The 16,155-nt window shown below is 41.0% G+C and overlaps 2 protein-coding genes across 5 annotated transcripts in view; one reads left to right on the forward strand and one right to left on the reverse strand.

The window, feature by feature from the left end:
* The window catches only part of FAM216A (family with sequence similarity 216 member A), a 14,299-nt gene extending 1,135 nt beyond the window's left edge, over nt 1-13,164 (forward strand). The window contains exons 3-9 of the mRNA XM_021719107.1: nt 102-308; nt 1,524-1,564; nt 8,446-8,567; nt 9,785-9,914; nt 9,996-10,167; nt 10,710-10,792; nt 12,810-13,164. Of these exons, the coding sequence (XP_021574782.1) occupies nt 102-308; nt 1,524-1,564; nt 8,446-8,567; nt 9,785-9,914; nt 9,996-10,167; nt 10,710-10,792; nt 12,810-12,928 (874 nt within the window). The 3' untranslated portion in view covers nt 12,929-13,164. The remainder of the gene's footprint in view (nt 1-101; nt 309-1,523; nt 1,565-8,445; nt 8,568-9,784; nt 9,915-9,995; nt 10,168-10,709; nt 10,793-12,809) is intronic.
* Nucleotides 13,165-14,112: 948 nt separating this feature from the next.
* The window catches only part of VPS29 (VPS29, retromer complex component), an 8,059-nt gene continuing 6,016 nt past the window's right edge, over nt 14,113-16,155 (reverse strand). For 3 of the 4 annotated variants that reach the window (XM_008071176.1, XM_008071177.1, XM_021719112.1), the window contains 2 exons: nt 14,770-15,005; nt 14,113-14,602 (listed from right to left, as the gene is read on the reverse strand). In XM_008071176.1, the coding sequence (XP_008069367.1) occupies nt 14,485-14,602; nt 14,770-15,005 (354 nt within the window). In that variant the 3' untranslated portion in view covers nt 14,113-14,484. The remainder of the gene's footprint in view (nt 14,603-14,769; nt 15,006-16,155) is intronic. The other variant, XM_021719113.1, reaches the window with a different exon arrangement.

Genomic DNA, 16,155 nt, shown 5'->3' on the forward strand with positions numbered 1-16,155 from the left:
TCCGGCCGGGGACCCCGAGGGCTCTGCGCTGTCGGAGGCTCCCCGACATCGCTCTTGGCGCCGAAGTCCCTTTCTTCACGAATCGTGCTCCTTCGGGGCAGGCGTGGGCTGTTTCCCGATGGCGGAGGCTGGGCTGGGGTCCCCCTGGCCGCTGGCTCCGGGGCGTCGGGGCCTCGGCGAACCCCCGGCCCTGGAAGCGGGGAGGAAGGGGGTTGTGGCTTAACTGGAGGGACGGGAGAACAGAACGCGCACAAAATTAGAAGCACGGAGGACCAGCTTATCCGTTTGAGCACACTTATTCATCTAAGGTGGTCTTAACAAAAAAAATTTAAATAAGAGACGAGGTCTCGCTTTGTTGCCGCGGCTCTAACTCCTGGCCTCAAGCGATCCTCCGGTGTCAGCCTCCCAGAGTGCTGGGGTTACAGGTGTGAGCCACCATGCCCGACCAAGATACTCTTCTTTTAACCCTGTAAAAAACAGGGTGTTTGGTTTTTTTTCTTAAAAAGGGGGATAGTCTTTTCAATACTCAAATTCTTTTTATAATTATTATTTATTTCTTTTTGTTTTGGGGGGTTTTTTGAGTTGCAGTCTCACTCTGTCGCCCAGGCTGGAGTGCAGTGGGACACTCGCGGCCACAGCAGCCTGGACCTGCTGGGCTTCGGCCATCCTTCCGCCTCAGCCCTCCAGGTAGCTGGAACTATACGCGTGCGCGCTACCACTCCTGGCTAATTTTTATTTGTTTTTATCTTTTTAAGAGATGAGGTCTCGCCAAGTTGCCTGGCTAGTCTCAAACCGCAGGCTCAGGCAATCCTCTCGTCTCGGCCTCCCGGAGTGCTGGGATTACAGGCTGAGCCACCGAGCCCAGCCAATTTATTTTTTTGAGTTGGAACCTCCCTCTGTCGCCCAGACTGGAGTGCAGGGGCACGCTCACGGCCACCGCAACCTCGACCTGCTGGGCTCAGGTGATCCTTCCGCCTCAGCATCCTTAGTAGCTGGAACTACAGGCAATCGCCGCCACACCCGCCTAATTTTTCTTGATGTATTGTAGAGACGAGGCCTCGCCAAGTTGCCCAGGCTAGTCTCGAACCCCTGAGCTCAGGCGATCCTCTTGCCTCAGCCTCCCAAAATGGTAGATTACAGGCGTGAGCCACTGCGCCCGACCAAATTATTTACTAAAAATAAAGACAGCAAGAAAATATCACGAATAGTACAGGAGCCCAAACTATTTCATTGAGCTCACTGTAGGAGTTTGCTTAGGAAGCTGTAAGCATAAAATTAAGACCAAATTTGGCTTATATAAGTCCTTTTCATAGTATGGTTTAAAAAAAAACTCGGATAACCGACTTTGAAAAATCTTGGAGCCATTAGAATTTAACCATAATTGTAGGAGAAAATTTGTAAGACATATGTCTGATGGAAACAGGAAAAGTAAAAAGCATATGCAATACTACCATTTTTTCATTTGAAATATGTTCTTCAGTGCTAATTACATATTGTTTATATGCTTTTTTTTTTTTTAACAGATCAGCTGGATATTCTTATTACCAGAATTCCAGGAGTGCTGGTGAGTAGCACATACAAATCTGTTAACACCTATAAATAACATGGTTCAGAGAAGCCAGTTTGCCTGGAACTACTTACACAATGGAGTTTTAAAAATAGACTTTATTAGCATCCTTGGTGAACTTAGTCTTTAAGATTTCAAAGTGCAATCTAGCATGTTTTTTGTCTTTTGTTAATATAGTAATATCTTATATCAAGCACTTTAAAAATTAGTAATGAATCCTAAAAGAATTGTATTTATAACTGATGGTGGTTGAAAAGCACAGTCACAGGCTGGTGTATATACATGGACTAAAGGGAAAAATTCTAAGTTGAACAGCTTCAAAGAACATAAAATATTTCTCAGTGCTATTTTCCTCTCATTTGAAATAAAGGATAGCACTTCAAAGTCCTCATCTCTTCTCTGCTGGAGTTAAGAGAGTAAGACAGTCCCTCAAAGACTTATTACTAATTGCTTTTTTTCCTTGGGAAAAGAAGTGGTGGTAACTGACCTTAGAGGTGTGGGTGTACTACTATGCTTTTTTTTTGAGTCAGAATCTCACTCTGTAACTCAGGCTGGAGTGCAGTGGCATGCTCACGGCCATCACAGCCTCTACCTGCTGGGCTCCGGCAATCCTTCTACCTCAGCCTTCCAAGTAGATGGAACTACAGGCACGTGCCACCACGCCCAGCTAAGTTTTTGATTTATTTTATTTAATTTTATTTTTTAATTTTTTTTTTTTTGAGTCGGAGTCTCACTCTGTCGCCCAGACTGGAGTGCAGTGACCGCTCCAGGCCACTGCAGCCTCGACCTGCTGGGCTCCGGCGATCCTTCTGCCTCAGCCTTCCAAGTAGCTGGAACTACAGGCGTGCGCCACCACACCCAGCTAATTTTTGATTTATTGTAGAGATGAGGTCTCGCCAAGTTGCCCTGGCGGGTCTCGAACCCACGGGCTCAGGCAATCCACTCACCTCAGTCTCCCAAAATGCTGGGATTACAGGCTGAGCCACCGAGCCTGGCTTTGATTTATTTTAGAGATGAAGTCTCACCATGTTGCTCAGGCTGGTATTGAACCCCTGAGCTCAGGTATTCCTCTTACCTCAGTCTCCCAAAGTGCTGGGATTACAGGCATGAGCCATTGTGCCTGGCTAATAATAATAGTAATATTAATAATTTTTTACTTTATTTTTAATTTTTTTTTGAGTTGGAGTCTTACTCTGTCATCTGTTGGGCTCCGGCAATCCTTCCACCTCAGCCTTCCAAGTAGCTGGAACCACAGGCATGTGCCACCATGCCTGGCTGATTTTTTGATTTATTGTAGAGATGAGGTCTCACCATGTTGCTCAGGCTGGTCTCGAGCCCCTGAGCTCAGGTAATCCTCTCGCCTCCACCACCCAAAGTGCTGGGATTATAGGCATGAGCCACCTTTTGTACCTGGCAATAATAATTATTATAATTACTATTAGATAGTGGGATTAAAGTTTATTTTCTCTTTTTACACTTAGTGTACTTCACAAATCTACAACAAGCAATGTGTACTACTGCTTATAATTGGAGGGGAAAAGGGCAAGTGTTCGACAAGTGCTTTGTTTTCCTCTGTATTTGGACTTAAGTTGTCATTCTGTTATTTAAAATAAACAGTACAACCAATTCCTGGCAGCGAATCTAGATACAATTTTCTTTTGAGTTGGGGTCTCACTCTTTCACTCAGGCTGGAGTCCAGTGGTATGACCATGGCTTACCCTACCCTCGAACTCCTGGACTCAGGCAATCCTTCTGCGTCAGCCGCCTGAGTAGCTGGGACTATAGGCACATGCCACTACACCTGACTAATTTTTTTTTTTTTTTTAAAGATAAGGTCTTGCTATATTGCCCAGGTTGATCTTGAACTCCTGGGCTCAAGCAATCTTAGCCTCCCAAAGTGCTAGAATTATAGGTGCAAGCCACTACAATTGGCCTGTACCAATAGTGTCTTTCATAGCAAGAATAAAATAAAAATAAAAAATAAATCCAAGTTCATTCATAGCATTCAGTTATCATGTTTCTTAGCTTTCTTATCTGGAACAATTCCTGAGTCTTTGTGATTCGTGGTATTGATATTTTTGAAGAAACAGGCCAGGTCTTTTGTAGAATTTCCCTCAACCTGGGTTTGTTTGATGTGTCCTCCTGATAAGGTTAAGGTGACTTGCTTCTCACACGGATACCACAGAGGTGGCTTATTATACATATCAGGAGACCCTGCTGTGGATGAGTCCCTTACTGACAGTGTTAACATCTGCCAGGTTCATCACTATAAAGTTACTATTTTACCTTTTGTTGTTTTTGTTTTGTTTTGTTTTTGAGTTGGAGTCTCACTCTGTCATCCAGTCTGGAGTGCAATGGCCGCTCCCAGCCACCGCAGCCTCGACCTGCTGGGCTGCGGCTATCCTTCCACCTCAGCCTTCCCAGTAGCTGGAACTACAGGCGCGTGATACCACACCCAGCTAATTTTTTGATTTATTGTAGAGATGAAGTCTCGTCAAGTTGCCCAGGCGGGTCGCGAACCCACGGGCTCAGGCAGTCCACTCACCTCAGCCTCCCAAAGGGTGGGATTACAGGCTGAGCCACCGAGCCCGGCTCTCTATTTTACCTTTTGTAAAGGTATATTGTGGGGATACGCGTTGAGTCTGTGTATATATCCTATTACTCCTCAAACTCATCCATTAGTTTTGTCATCCATTTTTACTAAATCCTTTATTATTATGATGGCTAGAAATAGGTGATTTTTCTAATTCCGTCACTCATTCTACATTTTTTTTTTTTTTTTTTTTGAGTTGGAGTCTCACTCTGTTGCCCAGACTGGAGTGCAGTGGCTGCTCCCGGCTACTGCAGTCTCGACCTGCTGGGCTCCGGCGATCCTTCTGCCTCAGCCTTCCGAGTAGCTGGAATTACAGGCGCGCGCTACCACGCCCTGCTAATTTTTTGATTTATTGTAGGGATGAAGTCTTGCTGCCTAGGCGGGTCTCGAACCCGCGGACTCAGGCAATCCACTCACCTCCGCCTCCCAAAGGCGCAGGATTACAGGCTGAGCCACTGAGCCTGGCTTTCATTCTACATTTTCAAGATGGCTTTCTATATGTAAAGAAGAGCTTTCCTTTATCAACCATTTATATATCAGTGTTCTTACTTTATTCAATAGGTTACTTTATTTAATAGGCATATTGAGACCTCGTCGCTAAAAAAAATAAAGATACTAGCTGGGTGTGGTGGCATGCATATGTAGTCCCAGCTACTTGGGAGACTAAGGAGGAAGAGTTATCTGAGCCTAGGATGTGGGGGCTGTGATCATGCCATGGCACTCCAGCCCGGGTGACATAGTGAAACCCAAGTTAAAAACAAAACAAAACAAATAGTTTATTTTATTCAATAGGTTGAATTCTTTACTTTAAATCTGCTGTATATTTTTAATTTTTATTTTTAAAATTAATTTCAAAAATAAAATAAACTTAAAAAATAAAATAAAATAAATCAAAAGAGTCAGTATCTCATTCTGTTGCCCAGCCTGGAGTGCAGTGGCACAATCACAGCTCATCATAGCCTCAACCTCCCGGTCTTAGGCGATCCTTCCATCTCAGCCTCCCTGGTAACTAGGACTATAGGCATATACCATTATGCCCAGCTAATTGCTTTCTTTATTTTTTTTTGTAGAAACAGGGTCTTGCTGTGTTGCCTACACCGGTCTCAATCCTGGGCTGAAGCAGTCCTCTCCCCTTGATCTCCCAAAGCGCTGAGATTACAGGCATGAGCCATCACGCCTGGCCTATATTGTTTATTTTGATGTTCAGTCCCAGATTTGGCCAGTGAGAGCTCTTCAGAGATGGCTTTTGGGCTCTCTTCCTTCTGTTATCCTTTGAGTACTTTCTTATCTTTTGGCACAAAACATTGTACTGTCCCTGTTTTAGCCTTGACATCAGTCATTTCTCCAAGGAGCTTGTGGTAGGCTGCATAGTTCCCAAAAGTATCCGCATTCTAATCTGTAACCCACAAATATGTTACATTACATGGCAAGAGCAACTTTGCAGATATGTCAGTTTCAGCCCTTAAAAGAGACATTATACTGAATGCTTAGGTGGATCCCACTAGTCACATAAGCCCTTAGAAACAAAGAAGTTTCTCTGGTTGAAGCCAAAGAGATGTAGGGGAAGAGGAAGCTAGAGAGATGCTGGGGAGAAATTTCAGACCTCAACACCCCCTTGTTGACTTGAGGATGGAGAGGGCAATGTGTCAAGGAAACAGACCTCAGTTCTGCAAGGAACTGAATTCTGCTCACAGCCTGAGTGAACCAGGAAGAAGATGCTCCACCACAGGCTCCTGATAAGTGGCCTAGACAAGCCGGTGCCTTGATTTCAACCTTGTGAGATTCTAAGCAGGGGACCCAGCTGATCATGTTGTACTCAGTCTTCTGAGCTATAGGACTATGAGATAAGTGGTTAAAGCCACTACCTTTGTGTTAATTTGTTATGGCAGCAAAAGAAAATTAATACAGATTCCTGTTTTAGTTTTAGTGGAGAAGAGTACCTAGAAACCAAGATCTGGGCTAGATGTGCTTACTGATAACAGATTATTATTGCCTCTAGGCGCTCTCTGAGGACAGTGCATGGGAAAGAAATGTGTGAGCATCTATCTATATGTGAGCACATTCATACATACCCACACATATATGCATCTATTTCTGTATTTCTGCTTAACATGTATGTTAAAACCCATGAACTCACACTAACTCCAATTTCAGTCTAACACACAGGGTTCTTTCTATATTAATAGGTAACTCCTTTCTCCAACAGTGTGAAACCTGGCTCCCACTAACCACAATATATTTACTTATTTGCTTTGTCTTAAAGTATATGAAAAGTAGTTTTAGAAGTGCTAAAAATAATGAACTATTTGATACATATGGCATGGGTGGATCTCAAAATAATTATGTTGAATGAAAGAAGCCAGACCAAAAAAGAATACATACTGTATGTTCCCATTTATATCAAACTTAAGAAAATGCAAACAAATCTATAGTGATAGGAAGCTATCAGTGGTTGTCTGGAGAAGGGAGTGTGGGGGGAGGAGGGAGGTATTAAAAAGAGGCATTTCCTGATTAAGTTTTGCCAGATATTGTTTTTCCCCAACTGCTAATGAAGCGTATACCCTAAACTACTAGTCTCAATATATCTGAAAGTGAAAACCAATTCCCATTCTTCTGGGACTATGTCTCAACTTTTATTTTTATTAAAAGACTATTATTTGATTCTGCCCACATCTGTATTTAAAACAATGAAATAACAAACTATGTAAAAATAACTTTTTGGTTTCTTCTTCTTTTTTTTTTTTTTTGAGTTGGAGTCTCACTCTGTCACCCAGACTGGAGTGCAGTGGCCGCTCCCGGCCATCGCAGCCTCGACCTGCTGGGCTCCGGCGATCCTTCCGCCTTAGCCTTCCACGTAGCTGGAACCACAGGCGCGCGCTACCACGCCCAGCTAATTTTTTGATTTATTGTAGAGATGAGGTCTCGCCAAGTTGCCCAGGTGGGTCTCGAACCCGCGGGCTCAGGCAATCCACTCACCTCAGCCTCCCAAAGGCGCGGGATTACAGGCTGAGCCACCGAGCCCGGCAAAAAATAACTTTTGATAAATTTCTACAAAGTCCTTTATTTTAACACTATATCACTACGGGATAAAATTTGTGTTATTCTTTTTGTTTTTTAAGAGACGGTTTCACTGTGTCTCCTAGGCTGGAGTGTAGTGGCGCAGTCATAGCTCACTGCAACTTCGAACTCCTGGGCTTAAATGATCCTCCTACCTCAACCTTCTGAGTAGCTGGAACTACAGGCACGTGCCACCATAACCTGACTGATTTTTAATTTTTTTTTGCAGAGATGATATCTTGCTTTATTGCCTAGGCTGGTACAAACTCATGGCTTCAAATGATCCTATGGCCTTGGCCTCCCAAAGCACCCGGAACCACCATGCCCAGCTAAAATTTGTTATTCTGTCTTGAGTCTAATATAGAATAGAATTGTAAAACTTGGCATGGTCACTCATGCCTGTAATCTCAGCTACTCAGGAGGCCGAGGTAGGAGAATTGCTTGAGCCCAGGAGCTCAAGGTTGTATTGAACTATGATGGTACCACTGTACTCCAGCCTGGTTGACAGAGTGAGACCCAAATGAATAATAAAATACTGTTGTAAATCTTTAAAGCACAAATCCTGCATGTATATTTCCTCTTTAGTATGATTCTGACATGATAAAAAGTAAGTTACTGTCATGATAAAAAGTAAGTTACTTTGTATCTCAGCTGAGTTTAAAATAATGTAGTTCAAAATAGCCAGAACACAGTATCTCACGACAGCTCACGACTGTAATCCCAGCACTTTGGGAGGCTGAGGCAAGAGGATTGCTTGAAGCCAGGAGTTCAGGACCAGAGAAGGCAACATAGCAAGAGCTCTTCTTTACAAATAATCAAAAAATTAGCTGGGCATGATGGCATGCACCTGTAGTCCCAGTTACTTGGGAGGCTGAGGTGGAAGGATCGCCTGAACCCAGGAGGTCGAGGCTGCAGCAAGCCGTGATTGTGCTGCTGCACTCCAGCCTGGGGCATGGAGTGAGACCCCAGCTCAAAAAATTAAAAAATAATGTATATAATGATGTATAATTATATATATATATAATATTTGTAAATATCTTAGATGTTTGTATGCTCTAAGACTAAATGACATATCATACAATGACTTCAAATTTAACACTCCAATGTAAGATATTCAATACTACTCCAGGATAATCACTGACACATATAAATATCTAGATCTTAATAATTAAATTTGTTGAGCTAATCTTTGTCTCTGAAATTCACATGGTAATGTCCTTTCATACAGATCTAATCAAAGATGGATACAAAATGAAATCAAACATAGCCAAGCTGCAAGAGTTATGGAAAAGTCCTCAAAATCAAACAGTTAACTTCCCTAAATCAATGATGGATACATCTTTTCTAAAGGTATGCTTACAGGGAAATTATTTAAATACCAGTACTTTTGGGTTCAGAGCTGAACTTTTTATTGAAGATAAGCTACTTAGAGGGTAAGGCACTGCAGATGACAAGGCACATCTGGCACATTGTTGAAAGGAGTCAATAAGTACCTGCTGGGCAAACTTATGAATGAATGCAAAGATTATAGATCCCCTATCATAAGAGTCCTTTCAGGACTTTATAATACTTCAGGTCTAATGTATCTTTACTCAGGAAGCTCAATGCCCCAACCACAAAGATGCTCAAAAAAAGGTCCATCCTAGAAATAGAAACCCAACCTCATAAAGATTTGACTCAGGAACTATATATTTAGAAGAAAGCAGATGAAGAAGGCAGTAAGGATTCTACAACTGTTGACTTGTATACCCGTTAAAGATCATATCTGCTAAAAGTAGCATCTCTAGAGCAATGTGAACTAGGGTACATTTTTCCAACATTTTTCTTCTTTTTAACTTAATTTCATTTTAAAGTTGTGGGGTACAGGTCACGATTGCAGACATAAGTGGTTTAGGTATAGGCGAAGTTTTGGGTCTCCCATTGGACCTCACTTCCCCTGGATTAGGATCAGGCACCCTTATTGATGTTACATGCCCCCTCCTGCCCCGGCAGTGACATTTTGCTTTTTCTCTGGAATTAGTACCTGTTCAGTAAAGTAAATCCTGTGTGTATACACACATGCAAATACATAGTGGAGTCTTGCATCTTAAGTGAGCATTAACTTCTAAAATTAGCAAGTACGGTAAAAATCTCAGTGAAAATTACATAGATCAGAGACCAACATAATATCCCTCCATACAGTTAATCTTCTGGTGCTGGAAGAGACTGTCTCTTTATTGGGACTAAGGAGAGTAATGGGTTGTTTTGGGTTCCGTGTCACACTTCAAAAATCATATTGAGAAGGCAAGGAATCCACACTGATAGAATGGCAGATTCACTTCTTCCTGGTTTTTCTAGGACAGTGGGTTCTCAAACCTCACAGGGGGGCATCTGGAATGGCAAGCAGAGCCACTTGCACTGTTTAAATGGCCATCTTTTTTTCTCATTTGGCCAAGATAACATAGATGAATTTGCTTAAGTAAAATGTACAGGTGGTACAATTCTGAACATTCTTCTTTTCAGATAAGGAATATTGCCAACTTCTCTTCTGCAATGCAGACTGTTAATTGTCTTCTTCTGTCTTTTAGCATCCAGACCTCACCACAGGTCAGAAGCATTATCTGTGTGACATTGCTAAGATTTACAATGTGAACTACCTGAGGATGCTAATGAAAAGGCAATACATGCATATGGTTCAGCGCAGCTCACAAAAGCCAGGCAGGTGTAGCTCCAGGTGGTTTCTCATGAGTTTTCCCAATTAGTGAGAGGGTCTTCTAACAAAGGTGATTTGCATGACAGGTGTCCTCACTCATCACAGAAGCCGCCTCAGCTCTCGGTACTCACAGAAGCAGCATTACCCCTGTACTACGTGGCGACACCAGCTCGAGAGAGGGGACTCGGGGCTTTCTGCATCTGCACCTGAAGTGATCATACAGCATTCTGTTTGGCGATCAGTGAGAAACAAAGAAGGGTCTGTTTCTTAGTATGTAAAAGGGGGAAAATGTATCCCAGTTTTATTTGAAGGGTAGCTAAGGGATAGTAAAGCTTGTGTTCCCTCATGTATCCACTTTGCTAAATTCAGAATAGGCTGGATTTTTTAAAAGCACAAAAGGATGTTTTCATACTTTCTCTTTACTTCATTGGTTAGAATATGCCACTTCTTTTAGGATATATTTTGTAGAATTATAAAAATTTCTTGATCAGCTAGAAATATGGACAACTGACCTTTTCAGTGTGATTCCCACTCAAATTTAAAATAATACAGACATGTCCAAAAGACGCATATGGTTGCTTCTGCACAGAGGAATACTATAAAACAAAAATGGAGAGGAAAAAGAAATTAAGAAGCACTGAGTATTGAAACTGCACTATAACAGTTTTGCATTTCAGGGTGCTGAAAGTGTCTCTTCAGTGATGTTGGTAGCTAATAAAAAAGAATTTGTGTGGTCTTCCACACGCACTAGGCAGCTACTCAGTTTGCTGGCTTCAATTAAGATACTTCCTTTCCTATAGGTTAAAAACTGGATATGTCTCTAAAACAAGGTGTAAGTCACTGAAGATTTTTAGAAGACCAAGCAGAGTGTCCATGCAACCAGGTAAATGTGAAATTTTTAAAATAGCATTTTTGAAAATATTATGCTTAAAAATACTAAACCAAATATAGTTCCTTTTTTTTTTTTTTTTTTTTTTTTTTGAGTAGGGGTCTCACTCTGTCACCCAGGCTTGAGTGCAGTGGCAGGATCACAGCTCACCACAGCCTTGACCTCCTGGGCCCAAGTGATCCTCCTCTGTCAGCCTCAGGAGTAGCTGGGACTACAGGCATGCACTACTACACCCAGTTAATTTTTTATTTTTTGTAGAGACAGGGTCTCACTGTGTTGCCCAGACTGGTCTCAAACTCCTTATAGTTCCATTTCTATTAAGAAGATATTAAAAAATTTAGAATGTGATTTGCTCTTATTGTTCCAAATAAAAAACACATAGTTCATGCTTTTATTTGAAAGAGCACTACTCAAGGGAGGTTCAAGATACTTCTAATTCTAAATAAAGATATTTATAATATCAAGGTCAGAGGCTTAACAGAAATGTCAGAACCCAGAACCACAAACATGACCTTTTCAAGTAGTAGCACTCCTTTTATGAAACAGCGCCATTTTTGATGGACAACATATTTTGTATAGCATCTGTAGTTTACAAAGGGCTATATCTCTTACAGCAGACTCTTTTATCCAGGGGGACGCCTGAAATCTCAGATAGTACTGGACCCTATATATACCATTTTGTTCCTATAAATACATAGTTATGATAAAGTTTAATTTATAAATTAGACACATTGAGAGTAACAATAATAAAATAGAACAGTTGTAACGTTATACTATAATGAAAAGGTATATGAAGCCAGGCTCGGTGGCTCAGCCTGTAATCCCACGCCTTTGGAAGGCTGAGGTGAGTGAATTGCCTGAGCCCACGGGTTTGAGACCTGCCTGGGCAACTTGGCGAGACCTCATCTCTATAATAAATCAAAAATTAGCCGGGCATGGTAGCGCATGCTTGTAGTTCTAGCTACTTGAAAGGCTGAGGTGGAAGGAGTGCCGGAGCCCAGCAGGTCGAGGCTGCGGTGGCCGGGAGCGGCCACTGCACTCCAGTCTGGGTGACAGAGTGAGACTCCAACTCAAAAAAAAAAAAAAAAAAGTATATAAATGTGGTTTCTCTCAAAATATCTTACTGTACTGTTGCATCGGAGAGTGAAACTGTGGATCAAGAGGGGCTACTGTATATCATTTTGTTTGATATTCAGCAAAGCAATGGAGATGAGCCAAGCAGCTGATACTATCAAAATTTTGCAGAAAAGCTGGGCTCGGTGGCTCAGCCTGTAATCCTGCACCTTTGGGAGGCTGAGATGAGTGAATTGTCTGAGCCTGCGGGTTCGAGACCTGCCTAGGCCACTTGCCGTGACCTCATCTCTACAATAAATAAAAAAATTAGCTGGGCATGGTAGTGCGCACCTGTAGTTCCAGCTACTTGGAAGGCTGAGGCGGAAGGATCGCCGGAACCCAGCAGGTCGATGCTGCGGTGGCCGGGAGCGGCCACTGCACTCCAGTCTGGGCTACAGAGTGAGACTCCAACTCAAAAAAAAAAAAAAAAAAAAATTAGGTGGATGTGGTGGCGCATGCCTGTAGTTCCAGCTACTTGGAAGGCTGAGGCAGAAGAATCGCCGGAGCCCAGCAGGCCGAGGCTGCAGTGGCCGGGTGCGTGCCACTGCACTCCAGTCTGGGCAACAGAGTGAGACTCCAACTCAAAAAAAAAAAGAAAATGGAGAGGCATTGGAGATATAACAGACCACTTTCACTTCCCCCAGCCAAGATTTTGAAAATCAACAGGAATATAGGACTTTGGTATTAGAGAACTTGCTATGTAGTAACTTGGCTAGAATACAGTATTGCATATCTTAAGAGAGTGAGAAATTTGTGGGGAGTAGGAAGTGACTTAAGAGTTTTGAAAACTGCAGGCAATTTGTCTTTGCTTTAGGCTTAATAAACTAGGTCATGTTGAAAGTTGTATTTAGAATTTTATTTCCAAAACAGACATTATAAACTCTTATTTTTCCTTCAGTTTCTTCAAATGATTCCGAATCATACATGAGTGAAGAAAAAAAGGAAGAAGATTTACTAAATAAGTGTATGCAGTCGATGTCAATTGAAGAACAGGGAGAACATCTGATGTTAACCTGACAGTCTTGTGTAATAAATTCATGCCAAAGGTTGGGGGAAGGGGTTGTGAGTTGTGTCCTCTATGTTTAGGACAATATTGTTAGTCACCATTAAGTCATTAAGTAATTTTGGTTTGTTTGGAAACTTGCAACAATGTAATTGGTCTGATGTAGTTCCATGTATCAGTATTTATGTAATAAAATTTATGTATACTATATGCTTCTATTTCTAGCTAGATACAATTAAAATTTTTCTTGTCACTGGAAATTGAATTATTTTTCTTTAAATCTGAAAAATGCATTGTATAATTCCTTCTTTCTCTGTTTACGATAAATCCTAAAACAGCAACATTAGAATATCCTACAAGTATTTTCTTGATTGGGCTAAGGAAAACTTTGAAATATCCAGATATAGATAGCATCTGACAGAGATAATGCTCTGACTTGTAAAGTAGGTGTTCAGTAAATATTTGCTACCTGAATATAACTTAAAATGTAAATACAGATTTGCCCTATCTTATGAAAACTGCCATACCAAATACTTGGACTCTCAAACTAGATTAAAATGGCAGAAGTTGCACAAATGAAGATTCTTCACATTATATATTACTCTTGTGTGCTTTCCTGCTAACTCCTATTTTTTTTTTTGAGTTGGAGTCTCACTTTGTCACTCAGACTGGAGTGCAATGGCCACTCCCGGCCACCGCAGCCTTGACCTGCTGGGCTCCAGCGATCCTTCCACCTCAGCCTTCCAAGTAGCCGGAATTACAGGCATGCGCTATCACGCCCGGCTGATTTTTTGATTTATTGTAGAGATGTGGTCTCGCTGCCAGGCGGGTCTTGAACCCACGGGCTCAGGCAATTCACTCAACTCAGCCTCCCAAAGGCGCGGGATTACAGGCTGAGCCACCGAGCCTGGCACTGACTCCTATTTTTGAAAACGTTGTTAAACCTTGAAAAATGGGAATAGCAACAGATTGAAGCACTGCTAATTTAATGTCAATGTGGCATATTATTTTGAAAGTAAAATCTGAGTCCAACAGAGAATGTTATAAGAGAGCTCTGAAAGGCCAGCTCATCTACCTCTTCTACCTTGAATAAGTTGAAAAAAGTACCATCTACCTCTTCATTTTAATACTTAGAGCTGCAGTTTCATTTGGTCTCATGTTTATGTTTTTAAAAATTAAACACAAGTTATCAAGAAAGTATAAATGAAAGGTAAACATTTATTATTGGAGAAGAGAAAAATGTATACAAGAAAGTCTAGGTTCTTTCTCTTCATGCACTACTTTTGGAATAAAGTTCCAAAGATCAACTTTGAAGATATTTACAAGGATACATTTTTCTTAACACATGACCAGTAACTGCATGGTGGACATATTTCCATACAAGCCATATAATGTAAATATATTCGTATAGTTTACAAGAAGCTTAGAGCAATTATGTATTAACAGAGAAGACAATATTATATTTTACTGCAAAATATTATAAAAGTGATACAATTTTGTGGCTCTTAAATGTTTAATCACTTGATTTCAACAGTACAATGAAAAAAAAAAAATCAAGTTAGTTCTGGCTTTAAGATTTTTTGTATTCGATTCGTTCTACTTTCACGTCATCTCCAATTAGCTGATACACATAAGTGACCACTGTAGAAGCCTGGATATCCATCAACACAAATGATGGAATAATGTTTCTAGAAGAAAAAAAAATGATGTCAGTGTTTTGTAATACAAAGAAGCAGCACCATAAATTTCAACTTAAGATGACAAATTGGATTATTTAAATGGTCACACTTAACTTTTATGAAATGTCACACATGCAATCACTAATACTAAGGCCCCCAAATCGGATACTACTCACGTTTCCAAGGCATTATATGCTCCAGTGGCAGAACCTGGGTTAATGTAGAATTTATTTTCATGCTCAAATGCTTCAAATTTGTGTGTATGTCCTGAGATAAGAATGTCCACATCAAACTGCCTCTGCAATAGGGCTAAACTGGCCATATCTCCCCAAGGAATAACTTGATGTCCATGGATCAAACCAATTTTGAACTGTCCAACAGTCACAACTTTCTGTTCTGGGTAATTCAGATTCTATATAAGTAACAGACATAAGAAAGTATGTATTTTTAGAGATACTGATGTCTACAAAAACAATAGCTTAAACAGTCAATCTCATGGGTACTTCAATACAGTACCCCAATCATTTATAAAAATTTAATCTCAGTCTCTAAGGCTGCAACTATGCTTAAAACAATTTATTTAATGTATACTGGAATTTATCTTGCAATCTCTTTATTATGTTTATTTCTACAGAATATAGGTTCTTTTGTACATGCTGTAAATAACAGTAAATCCTCCAAAATTTGTGATTTTTCCTTTACCTAGGGCATATGATGTATTCAAATTATATCCCAGGCCTTAACAGTTATACAGATGGCTTAAAATAATAATGAGAGCTAACACTTACATAGCACTTAGTATAAACCAGGCATTATTGTAAGGATTCTACAAATATCAACTTATTTTGTACAAACAATCCTAAGAGGAGGTTCTATTATGATCCCCATTTTATAGATGAGGAAACAGGCAACAAGTGGTTAAATCTGCCCCTTCCCTTCTTATCTCCTCTCACCTCTTCATCTTTCACCTTCAGGCCACCTCTAGTTTATCTTTTGTAAATTACTAAAAAAAAAAATAAAGACAGCATGCCCATTCAGTTTGGTTTAAGAACCCTCACTAAAGAGCACCAACCAAGTTTAATTTATGAAGCATGTACACTTCCAGAAATGCACAATAAAAATTTGAAGCTGAAATCAGGTCTACTATGCTAAATCATACAACGTTAGCACTGGCAGGGGTCTTAAATATCATCTATTCCAATCACATCTACTAAGGGTCAGTAAGAGGAAGTAACCTGTCAAAAATTTCATTATTAAGTAATGGGCAAAGGTGGAATTCCAGAACTTCTTTTTTTTTTTTTTGGAGTCATAGTCTCACTCTATCACCCAGGCTGAAGTGCAGTGGCATACTCACAGCCAACCAGCCTTGACCGGCTGGGCTCCGGTGAACCTTCCGCGTCAGCTTTCCAAGTAGCTGAAACTACAGGCGTGTGCTACTACACCCAGCTAATTTTTTCATTTATTGTAGAGACGAGATCTCAGCATGTTGCCATGCTGGTGTTGAACCCGCGGGCTCAAGCAATCCTCTCACCTTGGCCCCCCAGAAGTGCTGGGATTGCCGG

Source organism: Carlito syrichta, unplaced genomic scaffold (assembly GCF_000164805.1).
Source record: "Carlito syrichta isolate Samal-C Ts95f unplaced genomic scaffold, Tarsius_syrichta-2.0.1 Scaffold314146, whole genome shotgun sequence".
NCBI classification, from domain to species: Eukaryota; Metazoa; Chordata; class Mammalia; order Primates; family Tarsiidae; genus Carlito; species Carlito syrichta.